The sequence below is a fragment of the Nyctereutes procyonoides genome, unplaced genomic scaffold (genome assembly GCF_905146905.1).
Source record: "Nyctereutes procyonoides isolate TBG_1078 unplaced genomic scaffold, NYPRO_anot_genome, whole genome shotgun sequence".
Classification (NCBI taxonomy): Eukaryota; Metazoa; Chordata; class Mammalia; order Carnivora; family Canidae; genus Nyctereutes; species Nyctereutes procyonoides.
In genome coordinates this window covers 4,705,129-4,727,027 of record NW_026575128.1, presented here as the reverse complement: position 1 = coordinate 4,727,027, position 21,899 = coordinate 4,705,129, and the positions used below count along the sequence as shown (strand labels likewise).

General features: G+C 51.1%; 1 protein-coding gene across 1 annotated transcript in view; it reads right to left on the bottom strand.

The window, feature by feature from the left end:
• Window positions 1-20,931, bottom strand: part of INPP5B (inositol polyphosphate-5-phosphatase B) — a 51,760-nt gene extending 30,829 nt beyond the window's left edge. Inside the window, 9 exon segments of the mRNA XM_055341867.1 lie at window positions 10,588-10,693; window positions 10,695-10,786; window positions 10,789-10,977; window positions 16,263-16,373; window positions 17,648-17,677; window positions 17,792-17,889; window positions 19,690-19,784; window positions 20,150-20,225; window positions 20,857-20,931. Of these exon segments, the coding sequence (XP_055197842.1) occupies window positions 10,588-10,693; window positions 10,695-10,786; window positions 10,789-10,977; window positions 16,263-16,373; window positions 17,648-17,677; window positions 17,792-17,889; window positions 19,690-19,784; window positions 20,150-20,206 (778 nt within the window). The 5' untranslated portion in view covers window positions 20,207-20,225; window positions 20,857-20,931.
• Window positions 20,932-21,899: the final 968 nt, after the last annotated feature.

The following is a 21,899-nucleotide window of genomic DNA, read 5'->3' as shown; positions in this document are numbered from 1 at the left end:
CAGAGTCTGAGGCGACACCAAGGAATCAAATACTTTAATATTTCCACAGGAGTAGTAATATGTGGCAGGATAAATAAAGCCTATAAATAGCCTCATGTCAGTTCAAGCGAGTCTTACTGCCAAACTGAGCTTGGGCCAAATTTACAAAAAAAAAAAATTTTTTTCAGTCTTCAGAGCTTTTAGGACTTCAGAATTGCTGATGAGGAATTGAAGATGACAGCTGGGCAGCCCGGGAGGCTCAGCGGTTTAGCACCGCCTTCAGCCCAGAGCGTGACCCGGGAGACCCAGGATTGAGTCCCACATCGGGCTCCCTGTGAGGAGCCTACTTCTCCCTCTGCCTATGTCTCTGCCTCTCTTTCTCTCTGTGTCTCTCATGAATAAATAAATAAAATCTTAAAAAAAAAAAAAGATGATGACAGTTAAGGGCATGGCCTGACATGGCGACATATCAGAAAGGACTACAGCGCATGTCTGGGTACATATATAGCATATTTATAAATACACCTACGTACGTTTTTTTAAAATTTTTTTATTTATTGATTTATTCATGAGAGACACAGAGAAAGAGGCAGAGACACACAGGCAGAGGGAGAAGCAGTTTCCCCATAGGGAGCCCGACAGGGGGCTCGATCCCAGGACCTCGGGATCACGCCCTGAGCCAAAGGCAGATGCTCAACCACTTAGCCACCCAGGCGCCCCACTTACGTCAATTTTATAGACACACTCATACACTCATTGCAAAGTCTGGAAGGGGAGAACCCAAAAGGTCAACAGTGGTCATTGCTCTGTGGGAGGACTTCTTTTGCTTTTTGTTTATAGGCACTTTCAAAGTTAGCTACGATGTGTATTTTATTTGGATACATCTATCACAGGTTTCGAAATCAAAGACCCAGGTTCCATTTTTGACTTTGCTACTCACTAGTTCTATGACTTTGGGCAAGTTTCCTAACTTCTCTAAGCTTGGGCTCCTCCAGAGATAACAGTGTATCTGCCTTATATGGTTGCTATCTTCTTTTCCTATGGCGAACTGGAGCCTCTCCCTCACTGCAAGGCCAAAAGGTGCTCTAGAAGTCAAACCAGATGTGCTGAAGGCCCAGATCTACAAAACAAAGACAGGAAGCTGGCTCTCATCTTGTAACCAGGCCTATCACTGACTTGGGATTGGGGCTTTTTTCTCAAACATGACCTCGCACAAGGAAAAAAAAAAGTAAATTCAAATCCAAGTCCTCTACTTCTTTGAAGAATTGTCCGAGAGGCAGCAACATTCTTTCTTTCCTTTTTTTCCAGCAACATTATTTCTTAATTCAGTTGCTCCCTCTGTCCTCTCTTGCTCCATTTTCCCCTGCAGGTCCCCTAGTTGTCTGTAGGTACTCCCCAAGATCTAGACCAGTGCTGTCCAACAACTTTCTGTAGCCACTGGCCACGCTGAAATGCTTGAAGTGTTTCTTGAGCAAACCAGAACCTGGATTTTTAAAATTTTATTTACCTGAATTCAATGCAAACAGCCATGTGCAGTTACCACAGTGAGCAGTGCAGATCTAGGCCGTGCTCCCTCTCTCCTATGAGAATCATCGGTCATCACAGTCCGCTCCAAATGGAGCTGGCCATCCCTGCCTGGGCTCAGTCCTGCCACTGCCTACTACCTACATTTCCACCAGATATTCTGTGTTTATCCGTTCCAGGTAAAGCTGTGGTTTGACTTCTGGGCCCTCTCCCTGAGCTCTCCCTTTGTCACCTGCACCCACCGTGTCCCTGCCAGCCTGGTGTGCAAACCTGCCATCTGCTCACCCCTCTCGCTGGGCCCCCAGAGCCGCAGGCCATCGTCTCCTCACTTGTCACCACAAGAATCTCGGGCTATGGGATCCTCCCACTTCTCCGTCCCCAACTCTGTCTCTCAACATGGTCAGACCGGGCTCTGATTTCCTCCTTCCCCTAAACCTCTCAGCATTGCACTGCTGCCTGCAGGTTAAGATGCAAACTGGTCACACTGGCAGATGAGGCCCTTTGCAAACTGGCCCTCCTCACCCAGTTCACGCCTTCACCACCTAAAAACAGCCCGATCAAAACAGACAGCTTCACAGTGACACGTGTGTGTGCCACCCTCACTAGTGCCTCCAGGGGAAGCCCCTCCTACTTGCCGGCCTCCTCCTCCTCGGCAAAGCCCAGGCTCTACTCCTATGCCCTGGTTCATGAAGCCCCGCTACCACCACCCCACTAGTCCTCGGTCGTCATTTCTCTGACTTCTGAAGGCCTTCTTGTCCTTATCACTTGTGCGGCACTTTAAGAGAAATCAGAATGTTTTGGGAAAGAAGCCTTGGGTTTTGGAATAAAATAGGCTTGGCTCTTTTACTGGCTCCATTCTTTACCTAGTATGAAACCTCAAGCAAATTACTTCATTTGTTTCCTCATTTGTAAAATGCGGACACCACCACCAAACTTACAGAGAAGCCAAAAGAATAACCAAATGAAATCTAAATGGGTCAAGAGCCCAGCACAATGCCTGGTACACAGGACATGTGGAAGGACCTGTTAGTTCTTCGGCCTCCACTGCGTCTTCCCTCAGCTCTCACACTCCGAACCCCCACTGCTTGGATTATAAAGATCTGCCATTTATCAAGTACCCTCCAGTCACTAGGGATTCTCCTAACGTGCTGCCTGTGTTATTTCTGAATATTGGCTTCATTTTCTAAATAAGGACACTGAGGCCCACAGCAGAGAGCAGACCTGGAGAGGACACGGAGCCACAGCCAGTACACGGCCCAAGTGACATTAAAACCCAAATCTGCTTGACTCCACAGTCTCTCCCTCTGAAGCTGGAGCACAACATCTTCAATGAAGTTATCAACTCATCGTGGGTAAGTTCTCTATAAGTCTGGGTTTGGGTAACAAAGCAAAAGTACTGCCATGGTGTCTGCAGGGTGTGTGGCTGTGTGGCTGTCATTGCTGGGTGGAGAGCACGTCCTGCCCTGGCTGAGCATCTACTAGACAGGTCTAGGAGGACCTTCCCTACCTTCTTAGCCACTGGCCTTTGCATTCCATTTCCAGCACACTGGAAGAACCAGCAAAACCAAACGAGCAAAATACCTGATGGTTCAAACTGGCAGCAGCAAGTGAGTTGGTTCAATGCTTCTCAGTGACACTGTGCTGTGCACACAGAGGGGGCCACGCCATGGGCTCTTGCAGCCCAAGACAGGGCAACACACATACCAGCAAGGGATATACTCAATTCACGGGGAGATAAACAGACTCAGATCCAACTACCCAGAATCCAAGTCCTAGGCTGTGTAAATGACAGCAGTGATACTACTACTACCACCATGAATCATATGAATAGCAAATACTGAAGGCTTACTACATGCCAGGCATGGTTTTAAACACTCCACATTTACTTAATCTCCACAACTACTCCATCAGGTTAAGTGCTATTATCTGCACTTTACAGACCAGAAGATAAATACAAAGAGGTTAAGTAACTTGCCCCAGAACATGCAGATAATAAATGGCACAGCCAAGATTCAAACCCAAGGAATCTACGTCCAGAGTTTGTGCTCTTAACCAGCAAACTATATTAACTATCAAGAAAATGTGAAGTTCAGAAAGCATTTCTGGCAGAAGAAACAATTTCAGTGCAAAGACATGGCACTACAGTATACTCAGAAAAAAGGAATAGTAAGTAGCATAAACAAGTAGAAAGGAAAACTTTTGTTTGTGAAGCATTAGGGGATGCGAAAGGATCAGGGCTTAAGCATTAGATTCAGACAACTTGGGTTCTATTCTCAACTGTCACTGACCAGTGAGTGATCACAGGCATGTGACCTATTCTGAGCCCCAATCTCTCCGTCTGAGAAATGGACATCCTCTTACAGAACTTTTATGGCACAGTGTGAGCCCCACAACCCATAGTTAATAAATGGTAACTGCTAATAATAGTAATAGCTTACAGTAACACATTTTTATTTTAAAAAATTTATTTTAGGGGCAGCCCTGGTGGCTTAGCGGTTTAGTGCCTCCTTCAGTCCAGGGCATGATCCTGGAGACCCGAGATCGAGTCCCATGTCAGGCTCCCTGCATGGAGTCCGCTCCTTCCTCTGCCTGTGTCTCTGCCTCTCTCTCTCTCTCTATCTCTCATGAATGAATAAATAAAATCTTTAAAAAAATTTTATTTTAAAGGATTTGTTATGGGCCAGCCCAGGTGGCTCAGCAGTTTAGCGCTGCCTTCAGTCCAGGGCGCGATCCTGGAGACCCGGGATCGAATCCCACGTCGGGTTCCCGGTGCATGGAGCCTGCTTCTCCCTCTGCCTGTGTCTCTGCCTCTCTCTCTCTCTCTCTCTCTCTTTCTGTGTCTCTCATGAATAAATGAATAAAATCTTTAAAAAATAAAAATAAAAAAATAAAGGATTTGTTATGGAACACCTGGGTGGCTCAGTGGTTGAGCATCTACCTTCTGCTCAGGTCATGATCCAGGGGTCCTAGGATCAAGTCCCGCATCAGGCTCCCCACAGCCTGTTTCTCCCTTCTGGCTCTCTCTCTCTCTGTGTCTCTCATGAATAAACAAAAATTTTTTAAAAAAGGATTTGTTAGTAATACATAAAGAGTGGTAATAATATGGCCAAAATGTAAGACTTTGAATGCCATAGAGAGTTTGGATTTTACACTATGATAAAGGGGGGCTAGGGGCACCTGGCTGGGTCAGTTGGAAGAGCAGGCAACTCTTGATCTTAGGATCATGAGTTTGAACCCCATGATGGGCGTGGAGTCTATTAAAAAAAAAAAAAAAGGCAGGGGGAGCTAAGTAAATAGAGCACAATGCAGGCAACTCTGGAGAGAAGCCCAAAACACAGGGCACCTAGCATTATGAACAATGGAAAGAATCAATTTTTCCTATTTCAGCCTGGCCACCACCCAAACAGTTCTGTTCCTTTCTTAAAACCACTTCACAGCAACAGGTTGTAGTGGTGACAGGCTCTTGGATTGAGGACTTGGTTTCTTCCCTCCGAGCTCTCACTTCACTAGACCTTCTGTGAACTGTCTGTGGTCTGGTGATAACGCTGAAAGAGAAGTGTGCAAGAGCAAACCAGGAAGGGAGGGGAGAGGAATTCACAGCATACTCAAAGAGGAAGGGGGCAGGAGCTGTTCACATGGCTGAGGTCTTCAGGGGATGAACTGCATGAGCCTCCACAGCTCAAAGCCACAGACATGTTTTCAGTACCTACTGATGTGCAAGGCATTCAGGCTGGCATTTGGGGGTTGGGGGGAGAGAGGATGCAAAAACGCTAACAGCAGCAAGTTCAAGCTTGTAAAAATGTAGCTGAATGAGCAGTCGACAAAGATGAAAAAGCAAAGGGCTTTATCCAAAAATTACAAGCAGTCAAGTGTGAAGTAAGAGGAAATGAAGGTGAGTTGGGGCAGATAAGACTAGAAAAGATAAAAGAGGGCTGAAGCCAGGCTGTGCAGCACTTGAACTGCCATGCAAAAGAATTGGGAACTTAATTCTGTGGACACCGGGGAGTGGTAGACATTCAAGTTCACATACAAAACAGCAGGGTGTGATAAAAGTTAGAGTCTAAGGAGATGCCTAGGGAGAGGGAGCTTTAAGGTTAGGAAGGCTTATAAGGGGGAACCCTGGGTGGCGCAGCGGTTTGGCACCTGCCTTTGGCCCAGGGCGCGATCCTGGAGACCCGGGATCGAATCCCACGTCGGGCTCCCAGTGTATGGAGCCTGCTTCTCCCTCTGCCTATGTCTCTGCCTCTCTCTCTCTCTCTCTCTCTCTCTCTCTCGTGTGACTATCATAAATTAAAAAAAAAAATTTTTTTTTAAAAAAGGAAGGCTTATAAGGAAGCCACTGGGTTCACGCTTAGCTAAGAGGCTACTTATATGAACTTTGGGACTTAAAAAAAATTTTTTTCATTGTCCAAAATTTTTTAAATTGCAGAAAATGGACAGAATGTGGTTATTAGGAGAGGAGAAGGAAGAGTCCGGGATAAGTGAGGTTTTCAGTGACTGTATTAATAGCAACTGGAGGGAGGGTGGAAGGAAGATGATGAACAGTTACCTAGAAGAAACCCGCCAGGGATAGGCCCCGAAGAGGAGGACCAGTTTCTAAGCCCTGGGGAGGGGGCATACACAATTCCGGAATGCATTTCCCACAAGAAAGCACCTCTAGGGATCCCTGAGTGGCTCAGCGGTTTAGCGCCTGCCTTCAGCCCAGGGCATGATCCTAGAGACCCAGGATCGAATCCCACGTCGGGCTCCCTGCATGGAGCCTGCTTCTCCCTCTACCTGTGTCTCTGCCTCTCTCTCTGTGTCTCTCATGAGTAAATAAATAAAATCTTTAAAAAAAGAAAAAAAAAAAAAGAAAGCACCTCTAAATAATTCAGAGGTTCTTTCTCCCCCTCCTCCCCTGCCCCTCCCCTCAAATAAAATGAATCTTTGAAAGCAAATAAATAAAGGGACGCCTGAGCGGCTCAGTTGGTTAAGCATCTGACTTTGGCTCAGTCGTGATCTCGGGGTCCTGGAGATGGAGCTCATGAGAAGTTTGCTTCTCCCTCTCCCTCAAAAATCTTTAAATAGGGCAGCCCGGGTGGCTCAGTGGTTCAGCGCAGCCTTCAGCCCAAGGCTTCAGTCCAGGGCTTCAGCCCAGGGCGTGACCCTGGAGACCGGGATCGAGTCCCACGTCGGGCTCCCTGCATGGAGCCTGCTTCTCCCTGTGCCTGTGTCTCTGCCTCTCTCTGCGTGTGTCTCTCATGAATAAATAAATAATCTTTAAAAAAAAAACTTTAAATAAACACACAAACAAATAAATAATTCAGAGGTGACCTGTTAGGAGGCAAACATTCACTCCTGTTGTATACATGGACAAGAGGAAAAAGGCACATCTCGTATTGTACCAAGCTGCAATAAGGAAATAAAAATAAAAACATTGAGGTCACTTAGCTACACACTATGCAAATCCTCATCATTCATCGGTGTCAGCTTGCCCAGGCATCATCAGTGGTAAAGTCTACAAATCTGTTACAGTATTTTTTTAAATTTTTTTTTACAGTATATTTTAAGCAGCAAAGAAAACATGCAAGTCAGTGAGCTTCTATGTTCCAACACTGTCTTCCCTCTAATAAATATTGATGCCTCTCTTCCTGAACCTTCCGTCCCTAAGGATTTTTGTGTGCAGAGCTCTACTTCTAAATGAATGTTTGTAGGTCACCTCTCCTGCTCTGGACTCCTACTGTAGAATTCCAACACAAACTAGTCTTGGGGGGTGAGGGGGGTGCTCTCCTGTTCTAGAAACAAACACAAGTTAAATGGGACAAAGAGGGAAAATGGAGAAGGGAACAACAAAAGGAGGAAGAAAAGGGAGCACAGTTCTCTTTTGTTTAAAGAAACAAAGTGATTCAAACTCATTTGCTTAGGAGCCTGAGCTTCCCATAAAGGTAGAGAGAGGGAGAGGATGGGCCATATTCCTACCTGCAGGATAACCATCTAGAATTCCTTTTTCTCCATGCTACAAGACTATGTTGGTCACACAGATCTTACTTCTTGAAAGAGAGAGAGAGGTACTGACCATCCCAGGGGCTATTTTTCCTACATTCTCTCTGGCTTCTACCCTGGTGATCTAGGTTACCCTTTAGGCTGCCCTGAGATATAAATAGCATTCATTTCCTTTCTCAGGCCTGACAGACTTTAATGCTTTGTTTCCTGGGTCCAGGGGGAAAAAAAATACTCACAGCACATCTCATTTGAAATTTGAGTTACTACAAAGCTGCCTCACTTTGAATCAAGCGTGGAAATAAGAAAGCCACTTCAAAAGACGAAAAATTTGTTTGTTATCACCACTTTGTTAAATCAGCCCCGAAGAGCCCCAATGGGACTTCTGAGTAGTTCTTTCCCTTTCTAGTGCATACCTCAGAATCTTCCAGAACACAGCTCTGGGCCTTTGCATGCACCCAGGATGAAGTGCAGGTGAGTTATACACAAGCACAGGGGTGAGTAAGGAGACCTATGCAGGATCCCCCGAGGGGCTTTCTGGATAAGATCGCCTTCACTTGCTAGACAGGAATAAGGAGGCATTTGTCCTTATTTCTTTTCAAAGAAAGAAAAATTTCATAGAGAAGTACAAATAAGAAGCAGAAAAGCCGCCCACCTGCAATAGCTACTTGTCTGAGACCAGTGCAATGTCTTAGCAGGAGAACCCAAGAGAATCAGACAAACAGGCTGCCACTCTGCCAGCAGCCTGTCTCTTTCCTTTTCTTTTCTTTTTTTTTTTTTTTTTTATGATAGTCACACAGAGAGAGAGAGAGAGGCAGAGACACAGGCAGAGGGAGAAGCAGGCTCCATGCACCGGGTGCCCGACGTGGGATTCGATCCCGGGTCTCCAGGATTGCGTCCTGGGCCAAAGGCAGGCGCTAAACCTCTGCGCCACCCAGGGATCCCGCCTGTCTCTTTTCAACATCACAACGTAGCTCCAAGACACCAAGCTGGACCCAAACATGTGGACTCCAATCTACAGTCCCTACCAAACTTGGTCTGACAGCCCTGAATTCAGCAGAGGCAAATCAAAGCATTTGGGCATGCTTGTTGGACATCTCAACAAAGTGAGATCTTTCCTCTCTCTACCAAGACAAAGGCAAGGAGTGAAGCCCAGATTCGCCTTGCCCCCAAAATACTAGGCCTTTGAGGTGCTCTTACCCCCGAGACCACCGTCCTGCTGGCCTAACCCTACACTCTCTGGCCTCTACTTGCAGACTGTCAGACCCCCCCTCTGTTAGATTGTCAGCTCCTTAAGGGAGCCTTGTTTCTCCTGAGTGGCATTTTAAAGCAGCCTTCTGACTCTGGGTTGGTTCCTCAGGCTATCAGGAAGTGGGCATTGTGATCATAAACATATAGGAAGAACTAAATCCACTACCTGTTTCCCTTGGGGCCTGGACTATCCAACACACCCAGAGGAGGCCCAAAGAGTGATTCTCCTCGAAGGCCACAGTCACTTTGGAAACAGAGGTGAGAGGCAGCACTGGGGGCTCGGTGCCATCTCTTGGCAATTTTAACAAGAGCAACTTAGCAATTAATGGTGTAACCCCACTTACTGTAGGTACTGTGATGGGGCCAAATGGGTTTAAACTAAAAATAAAACCAAAACCTTGACAACAATTCCTCACTAACATGTGACTAGGTTTTGGTTTTGGAAAGAAAAGGAAAGATTCGGAGATGCCTGCGCACATATCACCCAGGGGCAGATAACTAACTGGCTTCAGAGCTGTCCTGACTTCTCTGGAAGCCCTCGCTCCACTTGGGGAATGAAGCACTCCAGCACGCCGGCTCTGGCCTGCTGGCCCAGGAAACACAACCCATCTCTTTCATTGCCACTGGGCCTGTTCTCAGTCATGGGCTCTCACCTGTCCCAGCACCACAGCCCAGGACGTCATGGGGACTGAAGCAACAGCTGTCTCAAGATCAGTACTTCAAGTTAGCTGAGATAAGCCCAAGAAAGATGCAAACTATCAGCACCGCCAGGCACTTCAATTGCATCTTGTGGCAGCTGCAACGAAGGAAAAGTATAAGCCCCAAGGAAGTCCTTCGCTCACCCAATTTCCTCTCATTTTACAAACTTTGTGCAACACGCTATCCCCCTCCCTTGCCCCAGCCCCTCATAGTTTCCAAGCCTTATAAGAGCAAGTGGAGGGCTGGGCCACACACTTACGCAGCTACTTGAGACTCTTCATCTCTCGCAGATGGCTGAGAAAAGGGGGCGCGCCTGGGTACCAGCGGTCATGCCAAAGCTCGCACGTAACTGGAGCCGCATGGGCACACCCAGGGGGAAAGCATACCAGAGAGTCCTTGCAGAAAATCCAGGAGGTGGACAGAAAATACAGGTCTGCAGGTCCTCTCAGAGCACCAGACTGACGCAAACTTCAGCCCTGGGCCTCTCGCTTTCCAAAAGACAAACCTCCCGGCTCAACAATTGGCCTTTTGTGCTGCACGACATTACCCATTAAGGGCTCGGTGGTGTGTGTGTGGGGGGGGGGGGGGGGGCGGGGAGTAGTCCTTTTCACCTGTAACAAAGTGGACAGGGATGTCCTTTTCACCTGTGACCTCACCCCGGCCTCCAGCCCCAAAGCGGACAGGGATCTTGCAGGCTCCAGCTCTGTGCACAGCCTCTCTAGCACGCGGGCCGAGGACCCACAGGGGGGCGAGGCAGTGCCAACACACGCAGCACTCCTCGCCCAAGGAAGGCTCTGTCGTGGCGAGCACCCCCCCCCCCAACACAAGCCAAGCACGGAGGGGCGGGACGGGGAAACTGAGGCTCAGAGGCGCACTGACCGGCCCCGGGGCACACAGCGGTCGGGCAGGGACGCACGCGGCCCGGGCGCCGGATCCGCTGGGCCCTCGGCCTGCCCCCCACGCCGACCGAGAGCATCCCCACGGAATCAGCCCCAGGTCCCCGCCTCCGGAGGGCCAGGTCCTCGGTCTTTGCCCCGGGCATCGCCGGCCACACCGCAGCCCCCGCCCCCCGCCCGCTCCCCAGCTCCGCGGCCTGGGCCCGCCGCTGCCCCCGCCCCAGAGCCCCGGCCCAGCCGCCCACAACCCGCCGCAGACCTGCACAGTCGCGCTCCCGAGAGCCGGCGGCGGCGGACATTTCCCTGCCTGCTTCTCGGAGCTCTTCATCCCGCCGCCCGCACCGCCCCGCATCGCCCCGCCCCGCCCCAGGGCGCCCCGCCCCCGCGCGCCACCTCCGCCAATCGGAGGCCGCGCCTCTCCGTGGCCCCGCCCCTAAACAGACATGAGCCCGCCCCCGCGGCCGCGCCTCCTCCAATCGCCACCGCCCGTTTCGAGACGGATACCTGCCTCCGCCAATGCCGGAGCGCCGCGGCCCGGTCTCCGGGGCCGCGTCCCAACCGAGTGGCTGCGGCTGCTCGGGCTCCGGCCCGGTGCACCTGTACCGAGAGAGCCACAGGAACTCGGGATCCGGGGTCGCGGGGTCGAAACCTGCGGTGCGAGCAGAGAGGGAATGCTGAGCCGCGCCGTAAGGAGCCGGTTCCACCCCCGCCTGTCTGCAGGCGGGTGAGCACATCGCTCAGCCTCCCGGGAGAGCCTCAAAGCCTGTGGCCCTGCGCCCTGGGCGCGCTTGACATTCAAATGCAAAAATAAATGTGCAAATAATAAAATATTAAAAAATAAATAAAATAAAATAAAATAAAATAAAATAAAATAAAATAAAATAAAATAAAATAAAATAAAATAAAATAAAAATAACATAAATAAAATAAAGTGCAAACAAGAGCCAGACCCGCGCCACTCCTCCGTGGTAACTATGTGCCAAGGTCTGTGCTTCATATTTGCATGACTCCTGAATGCTCACAACGAACTTTTTTTTTTTAAATCTTTTTTTTAATTAATTTATTTATGATATATATAGAGAGAGACAGAGAGAGAAGCAGGCTCCATGCCGGGAGCCCGATGTGGGACTCCATCCCGGGTCTCCAGAATCGCGCCCTGGGCCAAATGCAGGCGCCAAACAGCTGAGCCACCCAGGGATCCCCCACAACGAACTTTAAGAGCTAGGGAACTATCATCCTATGGCAGCAGGGTGAGAAGCAGGGTGCAAGCTCAGCTGTCCGTACTAGGGAGTGCACTGGGTGCTTTCATTGCCCATAGTCTCCTTCAGCAACTTGTAAACCACTCCGAATAAACACACATTCTAAAAGCACTGTGCTTGCTATGAGATATGCCTTCAACCCAAGTCCTCTGGTTACTCCTTAACCAGATTGCCACTCCTTCCTAGAAATTCTTTCTTCTTTTTTAAGATTTATTGACTTATTCAGGAGAGAGACAGAGACACAGGCAGAGGGAGAAGCAGGCTCCCTGCAAGGGGCCTGATGTGGGGACTCAATCCTGGAACTCCAGGATCACTCCCTGAGCTGAACGCAGATGCTCAACCACTAAGCCACCCAGGCATCCCTCCTTCCTAGAAATCCTTGATTGGTTGTGCCTCTCCCTCAAATCCAGGTCTGTCTGAGCCCCAAATGATTTTGGTCTCCTATGCCATCTTGACCGAACTGAATTGGATTCACAAGGGCATCCTAAATGAAGAAATTTGGGTTCTGGGCCCTGGTGTGGCTTCACTGGGCACAGCTTTTAAGTTCTTTCCAGCATTAACGTACTGTTAACCCATCCTGGGCCTCATCTGATCCTCACAAAACTCTTGAAGGAGTAGAGAAGGCAGGTTCATATCCCCATGGTACAAATGATAAAGCCAAGGCCTAAAGAAATAAAATATATTGTTCACATTTACAACTAGGAAGTGGCGGAGCTGGGATCTGAGCTGAAGCCTCTGGGCCCCGTGGGCAGGAGTTAGAACCTGGGGTTCAGGGGGATCCCTAGGTGGCTCAGCGGTTTGGAGCCTGCCTTCAGCCCAGGGCCTGATCCTGGAGACCTGGGATCGAGTCCCGCATCGGGCTCCCAGCATGGGGACTGCTTCTCTCTCTGCCTCTCTCTGTCTCTCTCTCTCTCTCTATGTCTATCATGAATGAATAAATAAATCCTAAAAAAAAAAAAAAAGAACCTGGGGTTCCAAACCTCCATATTACATCAATTGATGAATGACCTTGGGTAAGTTACTCACCTTCTCTATGTCAGTTTGCTCCTCTATAAAACAGGATATCTACTCTTTAGTATTGCTCAAAAGACAGAACAGGAGAACATGGTTGGTGTGCACTGTCTAGATGTCTAGAAAAATGTCTGGGATATAGTATGTGCTCATTTCGGGTTAGCTACTTCTTTTCTCTAACTGGGATCTCTTAACCAAGGTACTTCTACTATTACTTTTGTGCTGCACATTATCCACCAAGGACTGGGTGGAGAAAACCTATTTCCTTTCACCTTTCACCTCATCCTGGACTCCAGACCCTTTATCTGTAAAGTGCAAGGGTTGGGCTGGTAGACAGACACCAAGAGCCTTCAGCAGTGAGAGTCCCCTCTTACCCGGGCCCCTCCCTGAGGAAGTCCATATCATGACAACTGCTCACTGCAGGTCCCTGCAGGTCATCCCAAGTGTGGGCCCCCGAAGGCGGAGCAGGGAAGACGACCAATAGACACATACTTAAGCCTAAAAGAGGGAATTCACCTTGACTCCCCTGTCTCCATCCTCACAGCCAGGCACCAAGCTCTGTTCTTCCGTTCAACACATATCCATAAAGTACCTACTAAGTGCCAGGCACTGTTCTAACCACTGGGGTTAAGTTGCGACACAACCCAGGCTCGCTGCCCCTGTGGCACCTTCATTCTCTTCAGTTGGATCGCTCCAGTATACTCTCTCCTCCCCATCCCCACCACCAGGCCCTAGCCTGAGCCTCAGGTTTTTATTTTATTTTATTTTAGGGATGTCTGGGTGGCTCAGTGGTTGAGAATCTGCCTTCAGTTCAAGGTGTGACCCTGGAGTCCTGGGATCGAGTCCCATGTCGGGCTCCCTGCATGGAGCCTGCTTCTCCCTCTGCCTGTGTCTCTGCCTCTCTCTCTTTCTCTGTGTGTGTCTTTCATGAATAAATAAATAATAGTAAAAAAATATTTAAAAAAAGATTCATTTATTTTACTCTGCCTCTCTCTCTCTGTATCTTTCATGAATAAATAAATAATAGTAAAAAAATCTTTAAAAAAAGATTCACTTATTTTAGAGAGGAGAGGAGGGACAGAGAAAGAGGGGGAATCTTTTCTTTTTAAGATTTTATTTATCAGAGATAGAGAGAGAGCAAGAACAGGGGGAGGGGCAGAGGGAGAAGCAAACCCTCCACCGAGCAGGGGGCCTGACACAGGGCTCGATCAAGGAACCCAAGATCATGATCTGAGCTGAAGGCTGACACTTAACCTCCTGAGCCACCCAGACTCTGAACTGAGCATGGAGCCTGACCTGGGGCTCGATCCTATGACCCTGAGACCATGACCTGAGCCAAAACCTAGGGTCAGACGCTTAACTGACTGAGCCAACAGGCGCCCATCCAAGCCTGTTTTTAGGCCTGAACCCTTGCAATACACTTCCGTTGACTTCCTCCCTCTAGCCTCTCCCCTTTGGCACCAGTTGCCAGAGGAACTTTTCCTACATGCAAATCCTACCTTGTCATTCCTCAGTTTAAAACTCCTATGGCTCCCCACAAGGTGTAGGGCAAAGTCCAAGGTCTTGGTTGGTTGTTTAAAACCCTTCCTGGGGGATCCCTGGGTGGCGCAGCGGTTTGGCGCCTGCCTTTGGCCCAGGGCGCGATCCTGGAGACCCGGGATCGAGTCCCACATCGGGCTCCCGGTGCATGGAGCCTGCTTCTCCCTCTGCCTGTGTCTCTGCCTCTCTCTCTCTCTGTGACTATCATAAAAAAAAAAAAAAAAAAAAACCCTTCCTGAGCTGTCTGCTGGCCTCTCTGGCTCAGCTCTCTCCATACCCTCCTACCCCACGTTCAATCCCACCCGACAACCTGCTCTTCCCTCCAACAGCCTTTTCCCCCTTGTGGCCTACCTGGAAAAAACCTCGTTCATCTTTCAGCTCTCCGCTTACATATCACCTCCTCCATGAAGTCTTAATTTGCTGAGCCGTCTATATGGGATAGGGTGGCATGAGCTTGGGAAGCCCTTGTAGAATATTCTAAAACACAAGAGCTCCGGGGGCCTGGGTGGCTCAGCTGGTTAAGCCTCTGACTTGGGCTCAGGTCCCAACCTCAGGGTCCTGGGCTCGAGCCCCGTCATCAGGCTCCATGCTCATCAGGGAGTCAGCTCGTCCCTCTCTCTCTGGCCCTCCCCTCCCTGCACCCCTGGCTCGTATTCTCTCTGCATCTCTCTCTCTCAAATAAAGAAATAATGTAAAACAGATAAGCAAATAAAACAGATAAGCTCAAGCTCTGGAGGAAACTCTCCAGCCCTGTCTAATCCTGGCTCCATGGTTTACCAGTTGGGACCTCAGGCAAGACCCTTACCCTCTCTGAGCCTCAGGTTCCTCATGTTCTGGGAAATGGAGATGTTACGAATGCCTTAGCTTGTAAGGCTGTGGTAAGGAAAATGAGACAAGGTGTGAAAAGTTCCTAGAACAGGGTCAAACACACCGATGAATGTTAGCTGAGTTATGGACCCTCTTGTACAGAAGGAGGAAACCGTTCCTGAGCTCCTACTGTGTGATGGGTGTTCTCACACATGTTATTCCATTTAATTCTCACAACTCCACTAGGAACATATTCTTTACATACACAAGCCTACAAACAAGAATCAGCGAGGTAAGGGGTTTGGCCCAAGTCACACAGAGCTAGGGATGGGCCAAGATAGGGTTCAAAGGCAAGGAGCTATGTAGCTTCAAGGTCCATGCTCTTTGCTGGTTACTCTTACTACCCTTCCTACATCTACTACTAATAATCATAAAATGAGTTATCCTTATTCATTGAAGCTTTGGAGACAAATATCCCCCTGCATGTAGAGTAAACTTTGCACACCTTAACCAGGCATTCAAGTCTCTGTAATCTTGTTTCTACTTCCTTCCCCAGGTTGCACCCAAAGCCAGTCTCCTTCCTGGCACACTGGGTAAACTCAGTTAGAGCCCCTGGACGTTCAGTCTCTATGGTGAGACCATGATGGAAGGGGAGCACCCTCACATCCCACCCCATTCCCATGGAGACAAGAGATGGCTGGAAAAGATTTAACTAATAGTGTTGGGTAAACACCTAAAAGCCCTGCACCTGGTGGCTCGGATTTGCATGTCCTATCGCTAATCCTCTGTTCTATGCAAACTCTCCTTACCTGCCTGGCTGAAATCCTGATCTAAACAAATTCTGCCCCGGAAGCCCTGAACCTCTCATGGCTAAGCCAAAGCTAGGCTCATTCCTCGGCTGCAGTGGGAGACAGAGCAGGGTTCAAGGGCAGGAGAGCCCATGTGCCAGGCTTCTCCTGGTTCCAGCTGTGGTTGCCAGAGAGAGGGAAGGTGGGCCTCTAGAAGCTGCTGACCCTGCTCACTTGTAAAACATTCTGCGGCAGAAACACAGCGTCCTGCCCTGTGCAGCCCGGCCCAGTAACCAGGAGGACAAAGAGGGCTCTGGGGGGACTTAAAACTCTGGTCTGGAAAAGGAAAACCACAAATGCAAATACATGATTGGCTCGTGGCCTGAGGGCACTGTGGCTTCAAGCCAGCCCCTGAGAGAGGGCACAGAAACCGGGAGCGTGAGGCCAAAGGGTGGAAAGTCAGCAGTAGGTCAGTGCCCAGCCAACACCCCCACCCCACCCCACCCCACAGAGCCTGGGGTCTCACCCACCTGGACAGGCCCTGGCAACTTCGTGGAGGAACATCCTGGTGTGTGAACCGAAGGGAAGCTGCAATACAAGTCTGAACTCCGCTGTGTCCAGTTGGACGGTCACATCCGAGCCTGCACAGAGGAGGTGGGAATTGAGCCCCTGGCCTCCAGAACCCCAGGGCTAAGCCTGGGAGCCCCAGAATGGACAGTCAGCAGCCCAAGATCCCAAAGCTCCCTGGGCCTTTTCGCAGTTTCACCAAAGGCAGCTCCTGGGCCGTAAGGAAATCTCTGCACCGGGAGCTCCAAAATTCCGATCATCCTGGCTCCACGGAGGGGGCGGCCCAGGGCTCTACTAGTCAGGAAGGCTCACCACGGGAGTGCTAGACAGACGGGCTGGAAGAGGGGTTCTCTGACCTGCAGTGTCTCTCCCCGAGTGGAAGGAAATCACATGGAGGCAGACAAGAGGAGCTGTTTGTCCATCCATCTCCCCAATGGGGCCGGGCACGAGCTGGGGCCCCGGAATACCATGGGGCAAAGACAAGGGGCACAGCCTGTCCACGGGGGGCCACACGGTGGATGGTGCTGCTTGCGTAGCACAACCTCAGCATCCTGCAGGCTCACAGTGAGCACCCACAGATGTGCTGAGCTGGTGGGTGAAGTAGGGGCAATCTGGCACAGGGATCAAGAGCCTGAGCTCCAGAGGCCGGATTCTGGGTTCGAAGCCTGGTTCTGCTGCTTCCTAAGTTAACTTAATTTCTCTGGGCCTCAGTTGCCTCGACCATAAAATAGTGATGAGAACAGTGATCACCTCACCGAGCTGGGCCCAAAGCAGCCAATGATGTATGTAAAGCTCTTCGTACAGTGATTAAATATTCATTTCTGTTGTTACTACTACTACTACTACTACTACTACTACTACTACTACTACAGTCTAGCAGAGAAGACAAGCATTAAATAGATCACCACAAATCATTAAATCGACGTGAGTGACAGAGACCTGGCGAGGATGAGAAAAAGGAACGTGGATCAGTGAGAGGCTCAGACAATTGCAGGGAGTTGAACAAAAGCTTCCTGGAAGAAGTAAAGTGTGAACCGAAGCTCTGAAGGATGGGTTGGCTCAGGGAAAAGAGGTGTGGGGGCTTTCAGGAAGAGGGAACAGCACGTGCAGGGGTTTGGTGGTGGGAACATGTCATGTTTGAGGTGAGGGAAGCAATCCAGAGGATTCCAAGCACAGCAAGGAGAATGATGGAACCGGGGCCAGAGAGGTTGGCGGGCCTGGTCCCATAGTATCATCGTTCCTGCCACAGTAAGGACATCAGAGAGCGCTCCTACTTCACACCATTCTTCTGTCTGCGGGTCCCTAACCCCCTGCCCCAACTGGGACTGGCGCTGAAAGGACCACTCACCAAGAATGTACAGTTCACCGTCTGGGGACACTGTGGGGAGGGAAATGAAAAGGCCATTAGCCATTGAGCACCCTAGCCCCTGCAAAGGCAAAATGCCCTGGGGACCCAGAGGAGAGGGACTCATACCACCCAGCCCCATGGCACCTTCTTCCAGCGTAAAATCCCGCGAGACAGGCACTATCTGGTCCAAAGAGACATCGTCCCCCGTAATGGCCATCCTCCGGTGCGTGTACAGGAAGAGACTAAGGGCAGGAAGCAGCAATGAAGACGGGGCCCCCTGGCCCGTCGTGGAGGCCTTGGGTGCTCATGTTCCATCCTTAGTCCCTAGGGTCCTGCTGGTGGTACCTGGCTATGCACAATCGTCATGCCCTCTCTGTCCATGGTGCCCATCAGAGACGGCAAGTCTACAGATGGGTCATGGAAGCTGAACTTGTCCCATTTTGGGGTGCGCCTGCCTTGCTACTGAAACATGTGCATGATCAATCCCTTGTGTGTGACAGCAGCAGCACAACCTCAGCCACTCCCTTCCTTCTCTGACCACAGTTTTACTATCTGTGAAGTGAGGGCGGTACATTAGAAAATGTCTAATGACCCTCCCTCCCAGCTCCGAGATCATGAGGCCCAATTTCTGTCTCTGAGAACTTGGACAAGTAGTTTTCATCCTCACTCTGCTTCGGTGTAATACATAGGCATTACTAGCAACATTTATCGGGTACTTTTTTTTTAAGATTTTATTTATTTATTTGATATATATATAGAGAGAGCACAAGCAGGGGGAGAGGCCGGCAGAGGGAGAGGGGGAAGCAGACTCCCCACTGATGAGGGAGCCCAATGTGGGGCTCAGTCCCAGGACCCCGGGATCAGGGCCTGAGCCAAAGGGAGACACTTAACCAACTGGGCCACCCAGGCACCCCTACTGGGTACTTTCTATGTCCTTCACAGCGTTTGAAACATTTTACAAGTAATAACGCCCTCTAACCTTGAATCTGGACAAATTGAAGTACAGAGGAGTAAAACAGCTCATTCAAGATCATGTGGCTAAGGGGGCGCCTGGGTGGCTCAGTCAGTGAAGCATTGGACTCTTGATTTTGTCTTAGGTCATGATCTCCACGCCGTGGAGCCTGCTTCAGATTCTCTCTCTCCCTCTGCCCCTTCCCCTTGCTTGCTCTCATGCTCTCTCCCAAAAAAAAAAAAAAAAAATCAATCAATCATGTGGCTCAGAAGTAATAAAACCTGGATTTGAACCCAGGCAGACAGGCCACCTGATTCAAGATCTAGACAAAGACACTGGGCAGCCAGAGCGGCTCAGCAGTTTAGCACCACCTTCAGCCCAGGGCCTGATCCTGGAGTCCCGGGATCGAGTCCTGCATCGGGCTCCCTGTGTAGAGCCTGCTTCTCTCTCTGCCTCTCTCTCTCTCTCTCTCTCTCTCTCTCTCTCTCTCTGTCTCTCATGAATAAATAAAATCTTAAAAAAATAAATAAAGACATTAAACCATTGGTGTGTAAGGAGCTTCTTTGTCAGATTTTGAGGATTATATGGGCTAATACATATGAAGGGCTTAGAATATAATGTTCAAAAGATATTAAGTATCTGGGATGCCTGGGTGGCTCAGTGGTTGAGCGTCTGCCTTGGACCCAGGGCGAGATCCCAAGGTCCTGGGATCGAGTCCCACGTCGGGCTCCCTGCATGGGGCCTGCTTCTCCCTCTGCCTGGGTCTCTGCCTCTCTCTGTGTGCGTCTCTCATGAATAAATAAAATCTTTTTCTAAATTTATTTATTCATGAGAGACACAGGCAGAGGGAGAAGCAGGCTCCATGCAGGGAGCCTGATATGGGACCACACCTTAGGCCAAAGGCGGTGCTAAACCGCTGAGCCACCGGGGCTGCCCAATACAATCTTTTATAAAAAATATTAAGTATCATCATTATACTGAATCTAGAAGACTTAGACTCTGCCCTAGAGGGGTGGCTGACGCCTAGCTGGAGGGTGCAGTGAAGAATAACCCCATGGCCCGACAGGCAAGGACCAATGCCCTCACTCACGCGTGTTCCTGGCTACCGTGTCGGGGGCGGTGGCGCACGAGTCCCAGGAGGCGGCTCTGCCTGCTGTCTCCCTCACACAGCACACCTTGTACCGCCTGCTGCGGATGGTCAAGGGAAACCAAAACGAAACCTGGGTCCGGGCCAGCCCAGCCCACCTCCCTGCCCAACGGCTGCTCGCCCGCATTCGCCGTGTGACCTTGGGCTGGTCACTTCTCCCCTCTGACTCCCTCTCGTCTGCGAAGTGGGGATGGTAGTGTCCAGCTTCACAGGGGATCCAGAGGACGGTGGAGTGTTTAGAGCAGTGGGCAGAAGCCAGTACTGAGCCCGTAAACACGGATTTCCTTCTCCACCACGGGCCCTGAGAGAGGGAGGGGAGCAGAGAGACACATAGACGCATCCATTCCCCTTGCCAGGGCCCGGGCAGCTGCCAGGGCTGGGAGCTCAGTGCCGGGAAGGATATGAGGACGCAGTACTCCCCCTCAGCGAGGGTCTCCTGGATCGCCACGGACTGGTCCATGTGGGTGAAGCTGACGCACCTTTGGGAGATGGCAGGGAGGAGCCGCGTCAGTGAACAAGTTAGCCAGGAGCTGCCTGAGAGGGTGGAGGGCAGGGGGCAGGGCCCTAGTACCCCGAGAGGCTGCGGAGGCCTCCCGTCCCTCTTCCTCCTCCCTAGATGGGAGGGAGGGGGCCGTCCCTTTGCCCCTTGAGGGATGTACGATGTACCGATGTACCGTACCACCCTTTGAAGAGCATCGGGCGCTTTCTGAGTGGGGTCCCATCCATGTAGGGGCCCCCCTCCTGGAGAAGCAGACACGGTCCCGCTTTCCCTGGGATAGGGCTCTGCCTCCCTTGGTGGGGAGCAGCAGCAGTGCTGCTGGCTCCTCTCTGGGAGGTGTCAGTGCTCAGTCTGCACAGGTCTGGGGGGAGACGTCCTGTTCTCAGGGAGGGAGGTGTCTCATCCCGCACAAGGACCCCAGTTCTGTTCCTCTTTCCTTGGAGATAGGAGACCACACCCCATTGCTCCTTGGCCCCCGCCGCCCAGCAGGCCTCGTTGCATCAGCCAGGGCCAGGGGGTGCCCGGTCTTGACAGCAGCAGGACAAGGCTCCCAGCCCTCCGCCCGCCCTCTCCCCCCGCCCCAGCCCCACCCTGGCTTCCCGGCTGCGCACCTGCTGCAGCCCCTGCCGCCGCCGCCGCCGACCTCCTGAGCTGTCACCGCTGGGTAGGGTACGGGACACCCTCGCCCTGGCCGGCTGGGGACTACATTTCCCAGCAGCCCCTGCACCACAGGCTGGCCAGCTAGCCTGCAAGTCCCAGCATGCCCGCATCGATCATACCAATCAGGGGGAGCTGGTGGAGGGTGGGGGGGGGCCTTCCCCACCCCCATTAACTCCTTAGGTCCTGGGCGACCCTGGGCTCTCAGTTCCAGGAAGGGTTTCAGGACTGCTCCATCCTCCACCCCGGCCCCCCAGTCCTGGGGCCAGGACGCCCCGCCCAGTGCCCCAAGGTGGACGGCCACATCTGCCTTAAGGGGAAAAAGAATGCATTTTCGTTTTCTCCTCCATCCCATCCTCAACTCCTCCCATCCCCGCTGGCCCACTCTGGCCTCCCCTGGAGCCCTTCCTCCCCCACAGGACTATCTTAAGGAAGAACAGCACCTTGAAGAACCACCGCCTGGGTTTCCCAGGTGGAGAAACTGAGGATCCGAGAGGTTAAACCCGGAGGCCGAGGCCCTGCAGCTAGCGGGTGGCAAAACAGGGCTCAGCTGCTTCAGCTTCCGTGCACTGACCCCTTGCCGCACACCTGCCGCCCTTCCTGCCTTCCCCTGGTGTGTGTGACGTGTGTGTGCACAGGACATGCACCTGATGGGGGCACCTGTCCTGCTCGCTCCTCTGGGGGGGGGGGCCTTGGCTCTCAAGCCCCCTCCTCTGATTTACCCAGGCACGTGCACTTTCTCCTCTGGGGCCTCCATTTCTGCATCTAAGATAAGGAGTTGGGTCCAGATGGACAAGAGGGGCCCGCTGGGATCTGGGAGTCCAGGACCCATCTCTTGCCCTATGGGCTACGTCGCTGTGAGCTGTAAGCTCCCTGAGGACAGCACTGTGTCTCTTCCACAAGGCCCAGCACAGCGTCTGGCACAGGCGACCCTCAGGATGTGTTTACTGAATTAGCGAAATAATGAATTGACTTCATGAGTACACCTTCTCTCAAG